The following is a 21,783-nucleotide window of genomic DNA, read 5'->3' as shown; positions in this document are numbered from 1 at the left end:
ATCAAATCTCAATACTTCCGCTTAACACCACAGTACCTAACTCCATCTTGCGCCGTCGGTTTCGTTGTATCTATGCATCCGACAGTAGCTACAAGCTCCACCCATCTCGCCGTCAGATTGTTCTATCAACTCCACAGCCCACGGCCTAGCTTCGAAGATCATCCAACTTGATATCCCCGATCAACACTCTAACACCAAACCCTATACTACCCAAACAAACAGCCCCTCCCCTTCTTTCCATCGACCTCATCCCTCTCTGCAACTCCACCACCTTCACCTGCCGCACCACCATCATCACCACCACCTTCTTCACCTGCTACAACCACCATGCAACCACCATACCATCATCACAACCACCTATATTACCTAAACCACCTAATACCCCTCTCTCTAGCCCTCTTTCACTGATTTCTCACCATTCTTTTCTCTGAAACCCTAGGTGAGAAATCAGTCAAATAGGTGAGTCTAGAGTAGCAGTTGGCGCATGGGAATGGAGCAGGAAGAGATTACAAGGCATGGGTCGACGTTAATTGGGATTGATTTCAGCGAATTAGGTGAGAATACCAAACCCTAATTTCAACTGTTTTGGGAATTTTTGAGGGAATTGTGTAAAACCCTAAATTGGGGGAATTGGGTATAAATAGAGGCTTTGGGTGTTGTATTGGATATCTCTGGACTAGCCAGTGTATCCCCATGAGGGCTGGACTAGCCAGTTCCTCTTGGGTAGATTTTTCTTCCCTGTTTTGTATTTGTAGATTTAATTTTAATTTTCAATTTTAATTCCAAATTCAGTTTTAGTTTATCTTGTTTCAATTCAGTTTGTTTTATGTTTTAATTCACATTTCATTCTAGTTCACATGTTAGTTTGTAGTTCTCTGTTTAGTAAATGTTTTGTTTTTGTTGCTGTTATGTGTGCTCACATGTGTATGTGTATAGCTAGGCTGAGATGATGCCTTAAGTTACTGTTAGTGGTGGAATGTTAGGTTATAATTCATGTAAATTGAGCTGATTGAGAAATGGAGGAATTTAGTGCTCAACTGTGCTTGTGATTGATTGTGCTGTCAAAAGACAGTCAATGCTAGGAGTAAACAGTTGAGCAAGCTTCTTATCCTTCCATTCCATTTATGTATGCCCTGGAACATAGGCAGGCTTGAACCTTCACCTAGCTCCATTAGGGACAGGGATTTAACATAGAATTACACTATCTGGCTAGGTCACAAGGTGGATTCATAACCTAGTTGTGTTGTTTCTCTGTTTTGTATCTGTAATTTTGCTCCCCTGCCATTGCCCTTGGCTTAGGCCTTGGTTTATCTCTTTGTCATTCTTTATGCCATTGTCACCTTCACCATCATTATTGTTGTTTGCTGTTTGCTTTTGCCATTGTAAATATCCATGTTTTACCTTGGCCTAGTGTCACTGCTACATTTAGTTTGCTCCACCTCCCCTACCATCTTCTTATTTCCCTGGCCTTGCTGCCAGTTCTGCTCAGTTGCCCTGCAACCCTGCCTGCTTACCTTCCTCCCCTGCTGCTGCTGCTTCTTCTTCTCCAGCCCAGCCTTGTCTGCTGCTGCTGTGCACTGCTTCTGCTGAAGCCACCACTGCTGCTGCTCCAGGTCCAGTTCAATTCTGGGCTACAAGTCCAGTCATTACAAAAGCCCACTGTATCTGTTAAGGCCTAAGGCCCAGTTCAGTTCAGTTCATTTCAAAGACTACTGAATCCCAGATTCATTACAAAGCCTTGGTTCAGTCTTGGGTTAATCTAGAAGCCCATTGACACTCAAAGCCCAGTGCACTTCAAAGGCCAAGCCTAGTGCACTTCAAGACCAACTGAGCCCAAGCTCAGTTCACTTCATTGTCAAACAAGCCTATAATCCAAAGGTACCCTAAGCCCAAAGCCCAAAAGGCTTCATAGTTAACCAACAACAATTTAGGAGCCCAAAATAGCTAGAAAACTCCAAAACACTCCCAGTCTCTGTGGATCGACCCGTACTTGCACGAGCTATAACTGACGACCGTGCACTTGCGGTATTACTGTAGGCCCGTTTCATTTCGCTTCAATTTTATACGCTTTCCCGGGCCCACCAAGTTTTTGGCGCCGCTGCCGGGGACTCGGGTTTGTTTCTCTAGTAGTTTTATTAGCTATTTTTGCATTTCACTGCATAGCATTTGCATCTGCATCTGCTTCACTTCATTTGCTGTTGGACCTGCTGTTCTGAACCAGTTTTTCCTCTGCTGGGACGCCACCAAGGAAAAGAACCAAAGCCCAACTGGGTTTTTGCAACAATATCAGAGCAGCTGGGCTGTGCTTAAAAGGTAACTCATTTAAGAGAACCCGAATTGTGGGCTTCCAATTTTTAATTGTGGGCTTGTAATATTAAAGCCAATTTTTGGGCTTTTTATTTTCTGTTGGGTTTGTAATTAATTTTTGTGGGCTTGTTTGTTTAATTTGTGGGCTTGTATTTAATTTTTGTGAGCTTGTTTAATTTGGACTGGTATTTTGTAGTCTGGGTTTTTAAACCCAGCTGAGCTTGTAACCGATCACGCTAGGTTAACTCGTTAGTGGGCCGAGTACCCAAATTCTAGGCCGAGATTTTGGACTCAGTTTCACCAAGCGTTTTCAAACCAGCTGAGTCAAAGCAAACACAAAACCAACAGTGGGCTTGCTCCCATTCAAAAACCAAATTTTATTTTCTTTTTTTAAAAAAAAAAAAAAAAAAAAAAAAAGTTTCCAAATGTCTCCCGACAAAACCAAATTTTTCCCAAAAAGTCCAATCCCATTAAAAACCAAATTTTCTTGTAGATAATGTGTTAGTTAAATTTCCTTTTGTATATATTTTGTGCTCATCCATTGTGACTCCAAATATGTTGGAGTTTTGCCTTGGATAACGGAGTTTTAATTCTGCTTTCGCCGAAATCGCGTATTCTCTCTCCTTTTACTCTACTCAGCATGTCCCTTTCCATATGTTGCATTTTAATTCTTTCCATATTTTTAAACATTGAGGACAATGTTTAGTTTAGGTTTGGGGGTATAGAGTAGATACCACGATAATATGCCATAATTGAAAACAAAACTCCATCTTTTTGAAAAAAATTGAAAAATTCCAACAAAAATTAAAAAAATGATAAAAACATAAAAATGGAGCTCATTTACCTTGAAATGTTGACTCTTGTGCAAATATGTAATTATTAGGAGTCTTAGTCTAGATATTTAGGCACCCTGATTCTAGCACAATTCACATAGTGATAAGAAACTTGCACGCGCACGATCTACCAATACATGTATAGCCTCGATCTTCAAGGTGTTTGATAGGAAGTTAGATTGCCAATCACTTTAGAATACTGAATGAGACTTGACTAGCTTGTTCTTTGGTTGGCTGGGGTAGAAGTTGGAGGATACGTTAAGAAAAGCAACCATAGAATTTGACCGGATGCATTCGATAGGCCACCTCTTGCTAAGAGTCATGTAATTATGTTTTTCTTTTTGTTCATGTATCAAAAATGTCATTATGTTGTAAAGATCAAAGTTATTTCTTCAAAAAAAAAAAAATTAAAAAAAAAAAAAAATCAATCAAGTATTTATTCCATGTTTTGTCATGTTAAAGACAATATTCTCTCTTATTCCAAAAATAAAAGAGAGTAATCAATGTAAATAAGAGTCATGTAAAGAGTCATCTTTTTGTTGTAAATAGTCTTGTAATAAGCAAGGAGGGTGCAGCCATCGATGTATAACGCGGGTAAACTGAAATATCACCAACTCATTGGGTGAACATTCACAATTCTAGTAAAGTCGGACAGCTAGCTTGGCTTAGAATTCGGTTCTTAGCCTAAAAACTATCTCTTGGTGGTTAGTAGTCATAACTTCAGGTCATTCTTTACACATGTGTAGATACACTTTACACTCTTATCACATGTCTTTATTTGTTATCAGTGCTAGGATTGTGCCTTTGATAGCTAGATTGACATCTCCATTTTGCTGTGAGCTTAAACTGTCTTGCACATGTCACATTTGATGGAATCTGAGCTTATATTTTGACCTAGAACTTTGTAGGTACGTTCTAAGCAAACCTTCACGAGATTTCACTCGTCCACTAGGGACACTTAGTGGTTTAAAAGACTTAGTGCATATGCTAAATGCATTCGAGAGACCAGCGACAGTGGTATAGGTAGGATTTCCTTAGTTTTGTTTTACTTGAGGACAAGTAAAATTCAGGTTTGGGGGTATTTGATGAGTGCCAAATATTGTATATATTTATCCCTTTTTGTTGGCATTTAACTCATCCTTTGTGCATTAATTCTACATTTTATCCCATATTCTGTATTTTCATTGTTTTCAAGAATAAATATTTTTCTTACTTAATTTTATATTTTTAGGTAATAAATAAAGTCTGGATGACTTGCGGAGCGGAAAAGATCTGAAGAGTGGTGAAAAGCCGGAAGAAATTACGCAAGGAAGCCGCAAAGAATGGTGCGCACAAGACCAAAAAGTTAGGAATGGGCTCAAGAAGGAAGAATTGTTCTTAAAGAAGATATGGGCTTGGCATACCCAAGGCCCAAAACCCTTACCCAAACCCATTTTCTATATCCATACCCGCCTCCATCTTCAGCCGTCAGATTAGATTACATCTGAATCCGATGGTCGCTTCACTATAGTGCATCAAAATCTGAAGTTCTTGTCAAACATCATAGTGCCTAAATTCTAAGCCTTCAGATTAGATTGCATTTGAATCCTACGGTCGCTTCTTTGACTATGCATCAAATCTCAATACTTCCGCTTAACACCACAGTACCTAACTCCATCTTGCGCCGTCGGTTTCGTTGTATCTATGCATCCGACAGTAGCTACAAGCTCCACCCCATCTCGCCGTAAGATTGTTCTATCAACTCCACAGCCCACGGCCTAGCTTCGAAGATCATCCAACTTGATATCCCCGATCAACACTCTAACACCAAACCCTATACTACCCAAACAAACAGCCCCTCCCCTTCTTTCCATCGACCTCATCCCTCTCTGCAACTCCACCACCTTCACCTGCCGCACCACCATCATCACCACCACCTTCTTCGCCTGATACAACCACCATGCAACCACCATACCATCATCACAACCACCTATATTACCTAAACCACCTAATACCCCTCTCTCTAGCCCTCTATTTCACTGATTTCTCACCATTCTTTTCTCTGAAACCCTAGGTGAGAAATCAGTCAAATAGGTGAGTCTAGAGTAGCAGTTGGCGCATGGGAATGGAGCAGGAAGAGATTACAAGGCATGGGTCGACGTTAATTGGGATTGATTTCAGCGAATTAGGTGAGAATACCAAACCCTAATTTCAACTGTTTTGGGAATTTTTGAGGGAATTGTGTAAAACCCTAAATTGGGGGAATTGGGTATAAATAGAGGCTTTGGAGTGTTGTATTGGATATCTCTGGACTAGCCAGTGTATCCCCATGAGGGCTGGACTAGCCAGTTCCTCTTGGGTAGATTTTTCTTCCCTGTTTTGTATTTGTAGATTTAATTTTAATTTTCAATTTTAATTCCAAATTCAGTTTTAGTTTATCTTGTTTCAATTCAGTTTGTTTTATGTTTTAATTCACATTTCATTCTAGTTCACATGTTAGTTTGTAGTTCTCTGTTTAGTAAATGTTTTGTTTTTGTTGCTGTTATGTGTGCTCACATGTGTATGTGTATAGCTAGGCTGAGATGATGCCTTAAGTTACTGTTAGTGGTGGAATGTTAGGTTATAATTCATGTAAATTGAGCTGATTGAGAAATGGAGGAATTTAGTGCTCAACTGTGCTTGTGATTGATTGTTCTGTCAAAAGACAGTCAATGCTAGGAGTAAACAGTTGAGCAAGGTTCTTCTCCTTCCATTCCATTTATGTATGCCCTGGAACATAGGCAGGCTTGAACCTTCACCTAGCTCCATTAGGGACAAGGATTTAACATAGAATTACACTATCTGGCTAGGTCACAAGGTGGATTCATAACCTAGTTGTGTTGTTTCTCTGTTTTGTATCTGTAATTTTGCTCCCCTGCCATTGCCCTTGGCTTAGGCCTTGGTTTATCTCTTTGTCATTCTTTATGCCATTGTCACCTTCACCATCATCATTGTTGTTTGCTGTTTGCTTTTGCCATTGTAAATATCCATGTTTTACCTTGGCCTAGTGCCACTGCTACATTTAGTTTGCTCCACCTCCCCTACCATTTTCTTATTTCCCTGGCCTTGCTGCCAGTTCTGCTCAGTTGCCCTGCAACCCTGCCTGCTTACCTTCCTCCCCTGCTGCTGCTTCTTCTCCAGCCCAGCCTTGTCTGCTGCTGCTGTGCAGTGCTTCTGCTGCTGCTGAAGCCACCACTGCTGCTGCTCCAGGTCCAGTTCAATTCTGGGCTACAAGTCCAGTCATTACAAAAGCCCACTGTATCTGTTAAGGCCTAAGGCCCAGTTCAGTTCAGTTCATTTCAAAGACTACTGAAGCCCAGATTCATTACAAAGCCCAGTTCAGTCTTGGGTTAATCTAGAAGCCCATTGACACTCAAAGCCCAGTGCACTTCAAAGGCCAAGCCTAGTGCACTTCAAGACCAACTGAGCCCAAGCTCAGTTCACTTCATTGTCAAACAAGCCTATAATCCAAAGGTACCCTAAGCCCAAAGCCCAAAAGGCTTCATAGTTAACCAACAACAATTTAGGAGCCCAAAATAGCTAGAAAACTCCAAAACACTCCCAGTCTCTGTGGATCGACCCGTACTTGCACGAGCTACAACTGACGACCGTGCACTTGCGGTATTACTGTAGGCCCGTTTCATTTCGCTTCAATTTTATACGCTTTCCCGGGCCCACCAACAGGCCCAAAAAAAGCCCAACATCTTACAACAAAAACAAATATAAGCTGGTTAATTTCCTTGGTTTTCCCATAACTTATTCTTTCAATGTTGGAATTGAATGATTCTTAGCTCATCGGAACCATCTTTTCATTCTCTACAAGATGGAGGTAGCGACTCATGGTATATTTGATCAAGGTAGATCGAGACAGTTACTTTTCTTTCTTTCTCCACTTTTGTCGCATATCCATCCCTTACTTGGTCTTGGTTCTTCCACCCCTACATCACTTCACTTCTTTAGTATGCTCAGTTCCATTTTATTTACTTTTAATGACTCACCTAACAATATACGTAAAAGAGAAAACAAGAGTAATACAAGTAATATAAGAGAAATCTAGCAAAAATGAATGTGGATTTGATTATGAGATCATAGTAAGTTATGCACTTCTCGGGTTTTAATTTGCACCGTACAATAAGTTTGGTATTGATTAGGTCGACACTGTTATGGAAGATGAATAGTTGAGGTTGAAAATGAAAATGAGTCAGATTTCAAATCAATTATGGCCTTGGTTAAGAAATTTATTAGATTTTATTTTCCGGTGTTCCAATTTAACTCTTCTTTTACTTCGGGGCATGTCGACCCATTTTTATCTTCTTTTTTCCTCCTTTTTTAACTTTGAACATCATAAATATTTTTCTAGTTAATGTCAGAAATGCTCCTAAGATATCTGAGTAGCCAAAAATAATGGTTAAAATCAGTACCAACTCCTTGTTCACTTGTCTCCTAGAACAACTCCCAGGTTTGTTCGACCACACTAGTTTGTCTTACATTAAATCTTTACAAATAGGGGACAAATAATGTCTTTACTTTTTTTATCTGTAATATGTTATTTAAATTCAGTATCTATTAAAGAAACTTTTGCAATCAGTATGTGTTTTGTAGTCTATTTCGATTAATATCTTTCTCCACTGCCTAGGAAAACGAAATTTCCTAGAAAATAACATGATGTTGAAATCATTGTTGTTTATGTATTATCTTGGTTCGGTTTTATAAACCGAAGATGTTTTCGATTATTAATAAGACTCGCATGTATTACAATCCTTCGTATCACTCGTGTTACTAAGGATTAAAACCTATCTTAATCGGTTTATTACAATTGGAAACGTGCATTTTTCTTAATTTGTTTGTAGGACATGCATACTGCCAACATCAGAAGATACCTTAATGAGCATAGATATGAATAACAAAAAAAATTCCATGTTGAATTATATACTATGTTTTTCTAGTATTTTAATTTACCATCGTCTTACCTTAGTATGTAGGAATGTTTCTCTAATTATAATCTTTCCTTTTTTTGGTGTGGAGCAGTGATCTTGGACGACATCTTAAATCCTTAAGGAGTTACTTCTGATAATTACGGAATTCAAACCCTTATCTCCGCAATGAAACCAATAATCAGACCACTTGATATTTCTTTTATAGAATCTCGTGAAAATTTTTAAGTTGATTCTAGTATTACCATGTCTCCTGTTACAAAATAATAAAATAAACATGTTGTGGCAACTATGTAGCGGGACTCGTATTGAAACGGAAAAAGCTTAATATCGTATAGAAACAATGCTACACCTTTAATTTATGAGTTCGTAGTCCACCACCCAACTACAAACATGATAAAAATTTCTCCATGCATCAAGACAATCGTATATGTGGGTCAACAGCCTAGGCTTGTGAAACACAAGGAAAAACACTTGTACGGTGCAAAATTGCAAATACATTCCATGGCTCCTACGCCTCTATCTCTCTACGATTTTCATCATTTTGATAGACTTTTTCAAGATTTGCTAATAGGAGTATCAGATTAGGTGGGTTGTACCAAAATCATAATAAGAAAAAATAAATTTTTATATAGGACATACAATTTTTTACGTTTGGTACATCTCACCAAACCTGGCACCCCATTAGCAACCTTGGACTTTTTGCTTCTTCTTGTAATCACATTACAGATACACTACACACATTCGTTTCCACACAACGAGTAGTTCTCGGGTAATGTGTGCAGCAACACTTATGCTAAGAATATACCAAATATGGTATAATAATAATGATATAAAATCAAAAAATATAAATTTGAAAGAACAGAGACTTTTGCCACCAATAATATACGTAGATTGGGATGGCTGTCTTTCTCTTCTTCCCCTCCACGTTCTTCCTTTAATCGTTCACGAGATCTCAATATGATACGATACGATATTAATGGCTTCATGAGCAGGCCACCTTTACGTGGTTTATGCTCGTCTTGGACGTCAGAAAAAGTAATGGAAGAGCAATATAATGTCAACCCATAATGTACCAACCCGTCATTCCGAATCTCTTAAAATATATTCTAGCTAAATTCCGGCTTCATACTTGGCAAAGATCTATAACAATGTAGTTAATTGGAGACCTTCTCTGTTAGTACACAAATCTTGATTAACTCTCGCAAATCTTTTTTGTTTTGTTTTTGTTTTGTTTATTAACCACGTACTCGTTTTCGTTTTTCATGGGAAAAGGTCGCACTATAAAATAATGGAATTGTTAAGATTAACAGAAGATTCACCTCTAATTATATGGATCCGGTCGATAATTTCTGATTTTCTCATAGACTATGTGGCTGGAGCTGATACATCTGTGGTCCTTGAAGTTGCAATTTGCTCATATTAGTCAACTGCGTACAAAGCTTCCAACATTACAAATGAGCACGTCTGTCATCGCTTTTTATTCTATTAACGTGAAGAATATCATTCCACCGGTAACTAATAAAGAACTTCATAATTCGTTGGGAAGTTATGGTTGGAAATCATAAATGATAAATCTGATGTTAATATTGCCAAGGCCTTTGCTGCAAATGCGTTTTAGTAAGAGACGTACGTACCTGCTACCCCATGCATGGTATTAATTAGTAACTCCAATAATATTTGCAAAATGATAGATGTACCAAAGTTTTTACACTTCTACATGTGCCGGGCTCTAATAGTAGTGGCCCCCTGCTAAACTCCAGTGGTGATGGGGCCCACTATCTCTATTACATGATTGTAGCAAGATCTGTCCGAATGTGCATTTCTAAGAGAGTAGTATGAATGGTTCAGGGTTAACAGTTTTTCTTTCACTAACTTGTCCTTATTGTTATAATTGAGATGATGATATGGAAGGTGGCCTATGGGGAATTGTCACGACCTATCATGACGCCATTTGTATTAAACCTTTCCAAATCGTCTGGATCCAAATTGTCCAAAGTAAAGGGGATACGCATAACATCACATGATGGAATGTGAAGTCATTCCTTAGATTAAATCAAGGGTTTGATTTGATTGTCGAAGTTTTTACAGCCCAACGTAATTCACGTCTTAATGCACGAGGCTAGCATGCATGCTTGTTTTTTTCTTTAACTTCTCCTCTTTGTGGCTCTTCTTCACTCTATTCTCTGTCACTCGTTCGCTCTTTCCACTTCATAAGCCGAGCCGTCACGCGGGTAATGTTTTTTCTCGTGATACACGACAGCATTAGAGTGCTTATTCCATATTTCATATCCGAGCCCATAGTGAGAAAGTTGGTATATTACATGTAATTTCATCGAACTATTAACCCCAAAAAATACTGTAAAATGTAGATCAAAAATGAGGGATGGATCCAGAAAGTATAAATTTTCTTTTAAGGTCTAGACTAGAAGTTTGGTCGAGCAAAAAAAAAAAAAAAGTTTAGGCATGTGGACTAGCAAGATTTTTAGCCCCTTTAGCCCAGGGGTGGGTCCATCCCCGGATCAAAATGAACTTTTATGGTAGAATCAACCGATAAAGATACGTAACGCGGCAGATCGTGATTGCCATGCAACTAAAATCCTGGCAACAACAAACCATGATTGTGTTATTATTAGCAACAATAAATTCTGACAACAGCATTTTAATATAGTAAGTCAGGTGGGGACCGTGGGACTGGGGGGTCCGTATCTTCTGTGCCAAAGCATTGGTGAGCCACCTGTGCCAAGCCAATAAAACGGTGATACCTGTTCCATTTGATTTCTGTGCCAAAGCATTACTTTGATGCTGTTACCTAACAGAGAAGAGTAGAAAAAGGAAACTCCACCTGGCTTTGCTGTTACAAATCAAATGGAACAGGTGTCACCAATTTATTGGCTTGGCACAGGTGGCTCACCAATGCTTTGGCACAGAAGATACGAACCCGGGACTGGGATCACTTGTCAATCGTGTATCAAACCGAGATGTGCCAACAATTAATTATGCTGTTTTGGTTCGCGGAAAATAGGTCATTTGTCTAAGTATATTTAAAACATGGTTTAAATGAACTAGTAAAAATTTGTATGGTTGAAATGGACACCAAAAAAATAGCAAGGATAAAACTGGATGCATCCCGATGTAAATTAAAAATAAGAAAAAGTATTTGAGAATAGCAAGGATAAAACTGGATGCATCCTGATGTAAATTAAAAATAAGAAAAAGTATTTGAAAATGGGTAGGATGAAACTGTTTACATGCTGACTATTTTTAAATTTTTGTCCATTTACACAGTATCAAAATTTAAATGTTCTTTTTCACCCAGGAATTGTTAATTTTGGTATTTTTAACCAATTTTGTGTTTCGTCTGGCTAGTAATTTTCATTAAAATGTTTTGTGAGAATGATTTGGCGGGAATACTCACTTTCAAATTAAAAAGATGAGGGACAAACGCTATCGTCGGAAAAAGAATTTAAAAAAGAGTTTATGGAGGGAAGAATTTACGCACAACTCACAGCCAGTTACGTGGAACAGATATAAGTACATGGACTAAAAAAGCAAGTGCTGAGAAAGGAAATACAAAAAGAAGAACAAAAAGATGGATGAACATACATAACAAAAAGCATACGCCAATTCATTTTTGTTTTTATTTTTGTAACGCTAAGTTTTTTTTAATACGAAGTTTAATTTTATATATATATATATATATATATATATATATATATATATATATATATATATATATTTGAAAAATACAAATAACCATCATCTGATTTTACAAGGTTTACCAAATTAAATGATAAATGTACCCCGAGAATGGTTGAGCAATTTTGAATCTGAGCTCGCCTCGGATGACTTGCCTCTCTTTCTTTTCAGAGATGTTTGCTTTTAGGACCCATCCCAGATATTCCTGAGTATGTTATTTAAGTTTTAGTTGTTTCTTGTTCGCACATAAACATTGCGTTTAGGTACTCTAATCTGGTTGACATATTTTCTTCATCAATAAAGAAGGTCTGTTTTACATTTGTCAACTCCACTATCAAATCCTGCGAATGGTAACAGGATGGATTTTCACAGAATGTTTTAATTCTAAGAGGATGAAACAAGAAATATACAAAACTGATTACATTTTAAAATTAAAATGTAAGATTATAGGATGTAGTTGTAGTGTAACTTATATAAATAGTGGTAGAAGAAATTCAAAAATCAGCATCACCAACGACGAGATCAAAGTCAGCATTAAAAGATTTAACCCCAATTTCATCCCCAACTCCATCAGTTCCAGCAGAAGAAATTAGGAAATCAACAGGACCAAAAACGAGATCGAAGAGATCATTAGAAGATTCGCCATCAATTTCAGTACAAGAAACTTCAAAAACATCACCAGCTAAGAAGAAATCAAAGCCTTCAAATCCTCCAAAGCCTCCAAAGTCTTCAAATCCTTCAACATCTGTTAAAAGAAAAAAAGGTAACAATTCAAGTCCAGTTTTGTCTATTTTTGAGCAATTCTTATTCAATTTCTTGTATCGGTGTACATACTAGTACACCACAATGTTGTTGCAGTGATTCATGTCTAGTTCCATCTTGTTTTTGAGAAATTTTTGTGGGAATTGTTGTTGGTGTGTACATACTAGTACACCGCCATGTTTTTTGCAGTGATTCATGTCTAGTTCTATCTTGTTTTTGAGCAATTTTTGTGGGAATTGTTGTTGGTGTGTACAGATATGTACACCACAATGTTGTTGCAGTGATTCATGTCTAGTTCCATCTTATTTTTGAGAAATTTTTGTGGGAATTGTTGTTGGTGTGTACATACTAGTACACCACAATGTTGTTGCAGTGATTCATGTCTAGTTCTATCTTTTTTTTTAGCAATTTTTATTGGAATTGTTGTTGGTGTGTACACACTAGTACACCACAAATACTGTTGCAGTGATTCATGTCATGTTCTGTCTGTTTTAAAGATGTTTCTGTAGCAGTTTACTGGTTTGTACACCAGCATGCTATTTCACCTTCATACGGCTTAATGTGTGTTGTGCCGTCACTTGTGTTTACTGGTGTACACTCCTTTGCACCAGCATGCTATTTCACCCTTATTTTTCCGGCTTAATGTGTGTTGTTGCCGCCATGCTGTTGCAGTGCTTCATTTCATGTTCTTTGTGTTTTAGACCAATTTTTGTAAGAATTGTTGTTTGTATGTAAATACTGGTACACCACCATGCTGTTGCAGTTCTTCATTTCATGTTGTGTCTGTTTTTTAGCGATTTTTATGAGAATTGTTGTTTGTGTGTAAATACTGGTACACCACCATGTTGTTGCAGTGCTTCATGGCATGTTAAATGTGATTCATGGCATGCTATGTGTTTTTTACTCATATCTTTCCTAGTGTAATCACTATTTGTACCAGTGTACTGGTTCGTACTCATTATCTGTACCAGTGTACTGGTCTGTACACCAGCATTTTTGTATGAGTATCATGTGCTACGCTTCTCTTTTGTTATTCCCATTTGTCTATTTTCGTAGATACAAACAAACCTTATAGATCAGGTTTTAATGCAATCAACGAGTTTGTGAACAAGAACTTTGAAAAGGATGGAGAAGTGCGTAAAAAGAGACGTGACAAAGTATGGTTCACAGAATTTCAGTTAGAGAAACAAAAGGAGAGCCCTTTTTGGCCTGTAGTTGATGTCTTTGTTAACAAAAAAGCTGAAAATAAGGAGGAGGAAAATTCATAAAAGAAACAGGAGAAGAAGAGAGATTTGTGGTTCAAGATTCCAGAATCAATCTTGAAGATTGTGAACCAGTTCCGCCATGATCATTCAGGAAAAAATTTCTTTGTTTTCAATACTGCCGAGGATAAAAAGTTTGTGGAAGTATAGAGTATGCCAGAAGATTTGTTCTTCATTTTTGAATTACAAATGGTGGGATCAGAACCTTTTGAAGGAGAATGTACCAAAACTAGAGCTGAGCAGAGATTCGGTTCACTAATAAACCGATTGAAACTGAAGGAAAAATCTAAGTTGGGGAAACTAGATGTCGAGAATGAAATCTTGCGTATAATGAAGTTAAAACCAAAGTTGGATATCGAGATTGAGAGGAATGCTGAGGACTTGGTAGTGTTGTTTGCGATGTATCTGTGCATCACTGTTTTTTTTACCACAGCAAATGGAAGCGGGATTACCCAGAGCAAATTTGCACCCTACTTTGAATCGTTCGAAAGAATGAAAAAAACCAATTGGCCAGTGCATATACATAAATATTTAATGGATAGCATAAGAAAAAATGTTGAGGAACCACTTAAAGTTAATGGTTGTATGGTTTACCTGTTGGTGAGTTTACATGTGTACATTGTTTTACACAAGTTTTAAGTTGTACTAATTTACATGCTTTTGTTCACTGTATTTGTTGGGTCCTAATATTTCTAACTCTTTTACATGTTTGTCAATGCAGTATTGGTTTGCTGGACACAACAACAGCATGACGCCAAGCAATGAACAAGGTTTTCCTAGGTTTCTAAGGTGGGTGATAAGTGACATCAGCAATACAATAGAGAAAGACATTAATGAAGCTATGAAAAATGTAAATCGATAACTTTCTTACGATAGTGATTTCTTCCTAGATGTGTACATTATATATACACCTTGATAAGGTTTACAAAATGGTGACAAAATTTTGTCATGTGTACAACAATATACACCTGTAACATAGATGTAATAAGATGTACACCTGTTATCCATGTTGATACTTTGGCATGTTTTCAGATGCAACCTGGATGGGTAAAACCTTGGAGTGATGAGCAGCAACAAGTTAGGGAATAGTACAGGAAGAGCATGCAACAAGATAGCACAGATGCACTGAAGGAAAAGTTGTGCAAAGCACAACAACAAAGAGATGAAGCATTGGAAGAACTTTCAGACTTGAAGGTTAAACATCAAAAGCTTGTTAGCTTCATTGAAGAAAAAGCCAAGAAAATTTATGAAGCTGATCTGAGAAATGTGAAAAATGATAAGGATGTTGTTGATTTATTTGTTGAAACCTTGCAAGAAATCATTTCATTAAACAAAGAATTACAAAGTGAGGATGAGTGTGATGATGATGAGAAGGAGGAGGAGCAAGGTGAGAAAGGTGAGACAAGTGGAAAAGCTGGTGATGTGGATGACAGTGATGATGATGATGAGGAAGGTCAGGAAGGCAATAGAAGTGGAAAAGCTGATGATGTGGATGACAGTAATAAGGATCAGGAGGAGGAGGGTGATGAGGATGAGGAGGATGGTGGTGGCAAAGGTGGTGGAAAAGGTGGCGATGATTAGCAGGATGATGAGGAGGAGGGTGGTGGCAAAGGTGGTGATATTCATGATGATGATCTGCAAGGTGGAAAAGGTGGTGATATGCGCGGTGATGACACTGACAAAGAGGGTAGCAAAGGTGGTTATGACGAGGGTGGCAAATCTGAAAAGCGAAGGTATAAAATCACTCTTATTAAATGTGGCAGTCATTTATTTTTATGTGTGTAGATAGTTGTACACCAGTGTGCTATAACTCATACCCTTTCTATAAACTTGAATCTTTTAGCACTCCTCTGTCAAAGACAAATGAAGAGAAGGATGGCAAAGATGGAACAAGGCAAGGTGTTGAGTCTGAAACTGCTAAGAAGCCTAGGTATAAAATGATCTCATTTCTTTTCATTTTCTATATATGTGTACCAAGGTGTAAACCTAACAAAAAATGCATTTTTTCAGAACTTCTCTGCCAGAGACAGCTGCATACAAGGATGCCACTGAAACAGCTGAAATTGATGAGGCTACTATAATCGCAGCTGAAGCCATATCTCAGCTGGACCCTAAAGGCATGTTGCCGATTGAAGAAGATCTGCTTTTAATCACACAGGGAGAAGATCAGCAGAATGATCCTTATACATCAATTGAGGACCTCCTAGACAACTTGTATGAAAGTGTTTTCATAAAGCTTGAAAAAGGTTGTTACAGAATGGCAGCATCTGACGTGAAGGAAAAGATGGCAATCGTGATCCACAAATGTCTAAGCTTTCAGTTGTTGAGCCAAGAAGATCCTAAATAAGAGTCATCGCAAAGATCATTATCCAATGACGATGTACGAGAAAGGATCGTTGATGAAGAAGTGCAGTTCATTCAACAACATGGAGATGCATTTTTTAGCAGTCAAGAAGTAGAAGAGCAGAGGACACCACCAGCAAAGACAAGAGCTGGGAAGATGAAGGAAGCAGAGATGTTAAAGACAATAGCTGCTGGCAGGGTGTCCAAGACACCACCAAAGAGAAATGCAAAGAAAAACTTCCTGCTGATTTCACTGTCGAGGGTAAAAACAAACAAGTTAGGACGAAAGTGGATCAAAAAGGCAAGGGGGTCCAAAAAGAGGAAGAACAACAACTGTATCCTGCACCTAAAAGGAGAAAGGACAATGAGTATCATCCTTATCGCCCACTGCCAGATATCCGTCAATCATCACTTTACCATGCCATGGACGCAGGACAGGACAAAAAAAGGGTACAAAAATTCTTTGACTATGTAAGCCTGACGTAAGTTCACAAAACAATACCTCGCACTATATGAATGATTAATATTATTGAAAAAAAGTTATGTGCACCACTATGTACACCATGTTAACATTTCCTTTATGATTCCGCAGTTCTGTAGCTTGGGAACTAACAAGGCTCGAAGATCCGAGAGTCAGGGAAGATGTTATGACTGTGGGAAAAGTACTTGCTGAACTGATGTTCAACAAGTATCTGGATCAAGCGGTACTGCAGTTATACATCCATCGATGTTGCAATGCAATGGTCAGAGACATCATCCGTCATCCAGATGATCAAAAGTACATGAGATGCGAAATTATGAGTCCTACTGCATGTGTAAGTTTCTCAAAAAACAAATAAAAAATGTCATATATAGATAATTTAATGATGTGTATATACTAATACACCTGATTGACATAGATATACACCAGTATGCCTTTGTAGATTTCTTTAGGAATGGACATAGATATACACCAGTATGCCATATGATTGACGAATGCTATGTTAAGTGTTTGCACGAATGGTTGATTGTTAGATTTTATATAGGTCTGATTTAGGTATACCTAATTAATTTTATTTTCCAACAAATTATTGATTTCAGTATTATGTGAAGAACAACAACATCAGCGAGGTACAAAGGCTTGTGGTAGATTTCATACGGGACATGCCTGACAATCTGGAAGTTTTTCTAATCCCCCTCAATCACTCTACAGTACAATTGGCAGTAGGACTTCACTGGTCGCTTTTGAAGTTTGATTTCATAGCTGAAGAGTGGAAGTGGTACAACTCGCTGCACTCAAATGAAGACTATAAAAAAGATGCACAGCAACTGACAAATGTGGTGCAGTTGGAACTCAACAAGAAGAGAGTGTTAAATGGTGATGCACCTATAGAACCGCACGAAATAAACATCATGCAGTGCCCTACACAAGGAATCAATCCAGATTGCCTCTTGTACACTTGTTACTTTATGAAACGAGGTATGAAGAAGAGAAAGAGTATGGAAAGAGATCAGCAGAGTGCCGAAAAAATTTGTCAGGATATGAGAGCAAAATTGGTGGCAAAGATGCTGAAAAAAGTTGGAGTGTTTGAAAAGGTGTGGGATGTAGCAACGGATGAAGAGCACAAGCAGTGGCGCCTGAGTATGGAAAAGAATCCGTTGAGTAAGAAGAATAGTCTTTTCTAATAGTTTTCTATCTTTCAGACAACTCTTCAAATTTCAGTTTTTATTCTTTTGTTTATGACTTGTCACTTTGTTTATGACTTATCTCTTTTCAAATTTCAGTTTTTATCAATTTGTTTATGACTTATCACTACTATAAAGACCTTGAATTAATATATTTTTATTAGTTTCAATATTAATGTTACAAGTTTTTGACTTATCTCATTCACCAGGTATTGAAATATTAAGGTGTACTTGATTGTGCACAGTTACTGTTAATGTTACAAGAGCATAAAATGTTTAGAAGGTGTACATAATCGTTCTAAATAGCAAAAGTAATTACTAATTAGACATATCTGAAAACATATAATACTACTAAGCAAAAATAGACTAGAAGCATCCATTGTACACCAAGGTGTACATAGAGGTACACCTGTAAAAAGACAGGTAAGAAAAACTGAAGTTTACAGGAAGGTGTACATAATGGTACACATGTACTGGCACTAATTATCCAAGCCAAAAGAAAATTGAAAAGACATTACCAAAAGTCATAGAATCTTTTGAACAAATGAAACATAGTAAAAATCATCAAATCATGGGGCAGGTAGTTCTGTTGTGGTGACCAAGAGTGAAGCACTTTGTGCACATCATAGCCCTCTTTTGCTTCTCATATGCATTCTTGATGCGATGTGTTCTTCGTCTACCCGGTGGAGGAACAGAAATAGGAACAATAACCCTATCACTAGGATCATAAGACTTCAGCTTGTCATAATTGGGGATTGGCAAGATGATGTGCTGGTATGTCCTGTTGTACCATTCAGTGGTGAAGTATGGCTCAACAAATGAATAGATGTCTTCTCTCGTAGCTTGAATGGCAGCACAAGCATGGGCACAAGGAAAACCATTAACTCGCCACTTGTGACATGTACAAGTTTTCTGCAATAGATCTACAGAATGATTCCGAGGAGACCTGACTTCATACAATCTCTCCATATACTGAACAACAGTCCAAGTACGACCAATGTCAATGTTTTCCTTTAGTAAAGCCTCATATTCAGGAGTGAGCCTAGTGTTGAAAGTTTCTAGACCTAGTATCCTTCTCTCAGACATCTTCTCCATAACCTTCAAACTAACATAATAAAAACACAAAACATAAAATCAAAACACATGATCCAAAAAGGAATACAGATAAAACATGTGTACAACAATGTACACATTAAGGAAATCCATGTGTACAGCAATGTACACACAGTTGCAGATTCACAGATAAAAACATGTGTACAAGTATCTACAGATCAAAGCAAATCCATGTATGCAAACAATTTAGACAGACTTACATAAATAAAAAACTAAACATAAAACTCACCGTATCACATCGAGAAGAACAAAAGCAGGCAACTTTTTGAAAGGAAGAACCCAGTTGTTGAAGGACTCAGCAAGAGTTGAAGAGTGAGCACCATATCTGCATACAGGGAAAAATGCATTTGCCCATTTCTCCTTTGGAATAGTCCTGATATAGTTAGCAACATGCCCACATCCAATTGCATGCATGCCCCAAAGTTTGCTAGTGTGTAAGAGTACGCATCTTTGTAAAACAAATCAAGAACTGGCTTCGAATTCGCATCACATGATCCAATGGGGAGATTGCATTTGATGTGGTAAAAGCAATAGGTGTGATGTGAATTAGGAAAATATTTTGGAATGCCCTGTAAAAGTCCTTCTCCACGATCACTAAGGAAAACAATCGGACGACCATCGACAAGTTTTTGAAGATTCTCCAGAAACCAAAACCAATTATCTTTGTTTTCAGAAGAAACAATAGCAAAATAAAATGGGTAAAACTCATTGTTTCCGTCGATACATGTTGCAGCCATCAGAGTACCCCTGTATCTACCAGTAAGGAAAGTAGCGTCCAAGTAAATCATAGGCCTGAGATACCTATAGCTATGCTTGCAAGCACCATAACAAACGAATATCCTCTGAAATCTATTGGTTCCATCCTCAACTTCAAACCTCACATAGCTATCGGGATTAGTTTCTTCAATTTCTTTGACATACCAAGTAAAATCACTATACGACTTCTCATCATCGCCATACTGTTCTTCAAATACAGCTTCTTTCCCTCTACGGGCATGGTGATACTTAATATTGGACCCATAAGTTTTCTTGAATAGTGAAATGATCTGTCTGGGTTTTAAGCTAGGATCACCTTGTATATTGTCAGCGATCAAATGCTTGACTAACTTGGTTGTCACCGTAGGACTCTTCAACCTCAAACCAACACCACAACTACAAAAAAAAAAAAAAGCTGGAATAAGTAATGTGCACCACAATTTACACCTAATAAAGATCTGAAAACCAACACTATGAACATACACACAAACCAAGCAAGAACATGTATTTTAAGAGTACAACAAGTACAGTGCACCCCAATGTACGCCTAAAACTAATATACGTATATGAGATGCACAACTATGTCCACCACTATGGACATAAATCAAAAATCCTAAACATAACTAATGTGGACTAGTATGAAAACCACTAACCTGTGAGCGTTAGAATCTTTCAGCACGAACCGAGAAGTATCACCATTCACAGGCCCAAAGTGAATCCTCCAAGCACAACCATCTTCTTCGCATTTTGCAGTAAAACGAGTTGTGTCATTTTTAAGAATAACAATCTTGTGACCAGTAGCCATCTTGTACTTATCGAGAGCAATCCTAACAGCTTTAACACCACCCATGAATTCTCTATCAATCTCGTCAAATACATAATTCCATTCAGCGATAATAAGAGGCTTCCCCTTGTCTGCATCATGATCTAACACCCTTACCATCTTAGGACTTTCAGTTTCACAAGCAGACTTAGAACAAGAACCACAACCAGACTTAGAACCAGAACTTCTGCTACAACCAGACTTTGAACGAGAAGTATGATTCAGAATCATACCCACACGCAAATACACATCTTCATTATCAATAAGAATCATGAAACCAGTTAAGCTTTGTAGTTGTATATCACCTGTCACAAAAACTACTTGAGCATTGTCCATATAGCTGAAACATATACTCCCAGGGGACAAAGACCTCCACTGCTTGCATGCTAAATTCTTCAATTCTTCTACGGTTATTTTAGTATTAACACGAAAAATCACAGAATGCTCACCATGATTCAAAACAACATTAATAAACTTGTCAGGATTCTTTGGTATCCCTACATATTACAAAAGAAATGATTAAAATCATCTGAAGCTTCAATTTCATAAAACCTAAAAAGTAAACAGTGTACATGAAAGTACACATTCAATCAAAGCCAAAAACATCAAGTAACAGTAAACCTAGATAAAAATACTCCATCAATTAAGCTCCAGAATCTTACTGGAACACATAATTGAATAAAATAGAAGACTAGAATCTAGTATCAGTTCGATTTCATATCATGCATCATAAAACTAAAAAATCAACATCAAACAACAGTAAACAAAAATCAAATTTATCTAGTATTAATAGTAAATCATCATCATCACGAGAATCAAAAGCTAGTATATAACAAAATATCAACTCGTGATCATACGAATTAATACCATCAACTCATAAAATCAGAAAAACTGAAAAATTAGACTAAATTACAACCAAAAGAAAACTAACCTGAGGCTGAACTCTGCTCCATTAGCAATCAAATCCAATCTAAGCTCCTAGAATCTGTTAAATCACCTCCGAATTAAAACCTGGAACGATCTATCTCTCACTTTGTGGTTTCTTCAAATCTGAGATTAAGAATTTTCGACTCTAGAACACACTCGAACGTAACCTGAGTTGAGATATGATGAAGAAACGATCAAATCCTCTCTGAAACTGTTAAATCGCCTCCCAAATCATCTCAGAGCTGCATCCTGTTTTGAATTCAAGTTTCAGATCCAAAAATTTCGATTTCAAAATCAGGCTTTATATAACAGGAATCGTTCAAGGATAATTATGGTATATG

General features: G+C 37.6%; 2 protein-coding genes across 2 annotated transcripts; one reads left to right on the top strand and one right to left on the bottom strand.

Moving 5' to 3' along the window:
* Nucleotides 1–14,916: 14,916 nt before the first annotated feature.
* On the top strand, nucleotides 14,917–15,396 carry LOC113279635 (glutamic acid-rich protein-like). Its single transcript, XM_026528312.1, has one exon. The coding sequence runs from the start codon at nucleotides 14,917–14,919 to the stop codon at nucleotides 15,394–15,396; it is 480 nt and encodes a 159-aa protein (XP_026384097.1).
* A 2,991-nt stretch (nucleotides 15,397–18,387) lies between these two features.
* LOC113279634 lies at nucleotides 18,388–21,468 on the bottom strand. The gene is made up of 5 exons (XM_026528310.1): nucleotides 21,447–21,468; nucleotides 20,346–21,012; nucleotides 19,381–19,998; nucleotides 19,166–19,261; nucleotides 18,388–18,928 (listed from the first exon to the last, which is right to left on the bottom strand). Exons 1-5 carry the CDS (start codon nucleotides 21,466–21,468, stop codon nucleotides 18,388–18,390), a joined length of 1,944 nt encoding a protein of 647 aa, XP_026384095.1.
* Between the last annotated feature and the right edge of the window lie 315 nt (nucleotides 21,469–21,783).

This window comes from Papaver somniferum, chromosome 5 (genome assembly GCF_003573695.1).
Source record: "Papaver somniferum cultivar HN1 chromosome 5, ASM357369v1, whole genome shotgun sequence".
Classification (NCBI taxonomy): Eukaryota; Viridiplantae; Streptophyta; class Magnoliopsida; order Ranunculales; family Papaveraceae; genus Papaver; species Papaver somniferum.
The sequence above is the reverse complement of the archived record's forward strand: the minus strand, read 5'-3'. Positions and strand labels throughout refer to the sequence as shown.